General features: G+C 40.3%; 1 protein-coding gene across 1 annotated transcript; it reads right to left on the bottom strand.

The window, feature by feature from the left end:
• Positions 1–1,111: 1,111 nt before the first annotated feature.
• Positions 1,112–3,731, bottom strand: LOC126991039 (uncharacterized protein DDB_G0290685-like). Its single transcript, XM_050849729.1, has 2 exons — positions 1,183–3,731; positions 1,112–1,120 (listed from the first exon to the last, which is right to left on the bottom strand). Exons 1-2 carry the CDS (start codon positions 3,628–3,630, stop codon positions 1,112–1,114), a joined length of 2,457 nt encoding a protein of 818 aa, XP_050705686.1. The 5' UTR covers positions 3,631–3,731.

The raw sequence follows: 3,731 nt of genomic DNA, 5'->3' as shown, positions 1-3,731 counted from the left end.
AGACAGGAAGGAAAAAGGGATGAAAGGAAAGAAGGAACGCAGGAAGGAAGAAAGAAGGAAGGAAGGAGGAGGAGGGAAGGAAGGAAGGGAGGAAGGAAGGAAGGGAAGGAAGGGAAGGAGGGAGGAGGAGGAAGGAAGGAAGGAAGGAGGAGGAAGAAAGAAGGAAGGAAGGAAGGAAGGAGGAAGGAAGGAGAGGAAGGAAGGAAGGAAAGGAAGGAAGGAAGGAAGGAAGGAAGGAGGGAGGGAGGAGGAAGGAAGGAAGGAGGAAGGAAGGAAGGAAGGAAGAAGAGGGAGGAGGAGGGAGGGAGGGAGGAGGGAGGAAGAAGTATGAAGAAAGGAAGAAAGGAAGGAGGAAATGAGGGAAGGAAGGAAGGAAGGAAGGAAGGAAGGGGGAGAGGAAAGAAGGAAGGAAGGAAGGAAGGAAGGAAGGAAGGGAGGGAGGGAAGGAAGGAAGGAAGGAAGGAAGGAAGGAAGGAAGGAAGGAAGAAAGGAAGGAAGGAAGGAAGGAGGGAGGGAGGGAGGGAGGAAGGAATGGAAGAAAGCAAGGGAAGAATGAAGGAAAGAAAGGAAGGAAGGAAGAAGAGAAGGAAAGGAAAGAAAAAAGAAAAAAGGAAGAAAGGAAGGAAAGACGTAGGGAGGAAAACTATGAAGGAGGAAGTGAGGAAAATGAAAGAAATGGAGAAAGGAAAAAGAGGAAAAGAAGGAAATGAGAAAGACAATCAAGAAAATCAACAAGAATGAAAACTTAGCACAAAAATATAAAAAAATAAAGAAAATATCAAATAAATACAAAGAAATAACGAAATAAAGAACTCTAGCATAAAGACAACAATAACAACAACAACAACAACACCCTCCCTTTCCTTTTCTTCCCTCTCCTCCCTCCCTTCCTCCCTCCTTTCTCTTTTCCTTCATTTCCCTTTCCTGTCCTTTCCTTTTCTCATTCCTCCCTTTCCCTCTCTCTTCCTTCCCCTTCCCTCCTTTTCCTCTCTCTTCCCTTCCATTTCTTTCCTTTCCTTCCTTTGTCTCTCCTTCCATTTCCTCTCTTCCCTTCCATTTCTTTCCTTTCCTTTCCCTCCCTATCCCACCCCTTACCTTACCTCCCCACCCGTTACTCCCCCTCCTTAGTACCCAAAACACCGGCGGCTTGGGGGGCACTGAAATGGGGGCGGCTGACCTCACCCCACCCCCTTTCACCCCTTTCTCCCCTACAGAGGAAATGGTGAAGGTGGATTGCCGGGGAAGGGGGAGATGGGATACCGCCCCCTTCAAAGCCTTCTCAACCCCCCTTCCCTTCCCCGTCCCCCCCGACCCGACTTTTGCTAGGGTCTCATTAAGGGGGGCTTTCTCCTTAATTCCCTTTTCCTCTTTTGGGTCACTTAAAAAGGGTTGGTCACTATCATTTGGACTTGAGGTTTTTGCGGTGTCATTTTCATCACTTTTGGATTCACTTTCCTCGGAACTTTTTTGGTCTGAGTTTTTGTTTTCTTTGTTTTCTCCGTTTTCTTCTTTGTTGTTGTTGTTTTCATTGTTCGTTTGGGTTTTGTTTTGATTGTTTTGGTCATTTTCGTCAATCTTTGTTTTGCTTAAGTCAGTAAGTTGTTTTGTTTCTGTGTTTTCTTGTGTGTTGCTTGTTTTGTTTTGTCTTGATTCATTGTTTTCTTGAGATTGTTTTTCATTTTCACTTTTTGGGTCATTTTCATCACTATTCTTTGTTTTGCTTAAGTCAGTAAGTTGTTTTGTTTCTGTGTTTTCTTGTGTGTTGCTTGAGTTGTTTTGTCTTGATTCATTGTTTTCTTGATATTGTTTTTCATTTTCACTTTTTTGGTCATTTTCATCATCATTCTTTGTTTTGTTTAAGTCAGTATATTGTTTGGATTCTGTGTTTTCTTCTGCGTTGTTTGTCTTGTTTTGTTTTGATTCATTGTTTTCTTCAGTTTGTTTTTCATTTTCACTGTCTATTTCATCTTCCTCATTTTCTGTTTCGCTCAAGTCAGTAAATATTGGACTTAAGTTGTAATACTGCTTGGTTGCTGTGTATTTCTGTGTGTTGCTTGAGTTGTTTTGGGTTGATTCACTGTTTGGTTGAGTCTGTATTTCATTTTCACTGTTAAATTCATCTTCGTCTTTCTTTGTTTTGCTTGGGACAGTGAAATTTTGGCTTACGTTCTCATATTGTTTGCTTTCTGCTTGTTTTTCTATGTTGCTTGTTTGGTTTTGAGTTGATTCACTGTTTGGTTCGATTTGTATTTCATTTTCACTGTCTAATTCATCTTCGTCTTTCTTTGTTTTGCTTGGGACAGTGAAATTTTGGCTTACGTTCTCATATTGTTTGTTTTCTGCTTGTTTTTCTATGTTGCTTGTTTGGTTTTGAGTTGATTCACTGTTTGGTTGAGTTTGTGTTTCATCTTCACGTTCTAAGTCACATGCAACACTCCTTGGTTTGTGAAAGCTATGAAATTCGTGGGTCACAATTCTGTATCGTTTGGTTTGTAAGTGTTTCTGTGTGTTGCTGGTTTGGCTTTGAGTTGAGGCACTGTCTGGTTGGGTCTGTGTTTCATTTTCACAAGTACTCCCTTTTGAATCAGCGTTTTCTTCTTTTAATTCTATCTTTTCTTCATTTGTATTTCCTCCTATCTTCTCACTCTCTATAGTAATATCCTTTTCTTTGCTTGAGTCACCCTTACATTCTCTTATTTCTTCGTTTTTTTCACTTAAGTCAATCGTTTTTTTACTCGAGTCTCCCCTAACACTAATATTTTCTTTCATTTCCTCGTTTTCTTCATCAAAGGCAATCGTTTCTTCCTTTACGTTATATCCCTTGCTTCTATTTCCTCTTTTCTTCTCATTTTCTTCACCTGAGTCCTCATTTTCTTCACTAAAATCTCCCTTAACAGTAATAAATGCTTTTACTACTTCGTTTTCTTTACTTAGCGCCATTATTTCTTTTCTTGAGTCACCCTTAAAACTGTTATTTTCTCTTGATTCACCGTTTTCTTCACTTTTTTCAATCATTTCTTCACTTAAGTTTCCCCTAACACTATTTTTTCTTCTTTTTTCTTCACTTATAGCTAGCATTTCTTTACTTGAGTTATCCAGAATATCAATACGTTCTCTTAATCCTCCGTTTTCTTCACTTTCCTCAATCATTTCTTCACTTAAGTTTCCCCTAACACTATTTTTTCGTCTTTCTTCTTCGTTTTCTTCACTCATAGCCATCATTTCTTTACTTGAGTTATCCAGAATACTAATAAGTTCTCTTAATCCTCCGTTTTCTTCACTTTCCTCAATCATTTCTTTACTTAAGTTTCCCCTAACACCATTTTTTCGTCTTTCTTCTTCGTTTTCTTCACTCATAGCCATCATTTCTTTACTTGAGTTATCCAGAATGCTGATACGTTCTCTTAATCCTCCGTTTTCTTCACTTTTCTTAACCATTTCTTCAAAGTCATCCCTTAAACTCACATTCTCCTTCACCACGACACAAGTCCCTTCACTCCCATCTTCTATGTCATCCAACTCCTCATTCATTTCAACCTTATGCAACCCAGCGGTACCCCTCCTTAGGTCACCCATCTCCCTTGCACTCCCATCACCCATATCACAAGGGGAGGAAAGGTGACCATCCATGACCTTCCCAAATGAGGTCAATGTGTCTGAGGTCAAATTCTGGAGGTGGTTGGTTGCTGGTCCTCCTCTGAGCTTGGTTGAGGGTTGACTGTGGTGGTGTG

This window comes from Eriocheir sinensis, unplaced genomic scaffold (genome assembly GCF_024679095.1).
Source record: "Eriocheir sinensis breed Jianghai 21 unplaced genomic scaffold, ASM2467909v1 Scaffold230, whole genome shotgun sequence".
NCBI lineage: Eukaryota > Metazoa > Arthropoda > Malacostraca > Decapoda > Varunidae > Eriocheir > Eriocheir sinensis.
The sequence above is the reverse complement of the archived record's forward strand: the minus strand, read 5'-3'. Positions and strand labels throughout refer to the sequence as shown.

Coding starts and splice junctions, on each gene's coding strand:
- LOC126991039 (XM_050849729.1), bottom strand. CDS start 3,630: ATGGATGGTCACCTTTCCTCCCCTTGTGATATGGGTGATGGGAGTGCA.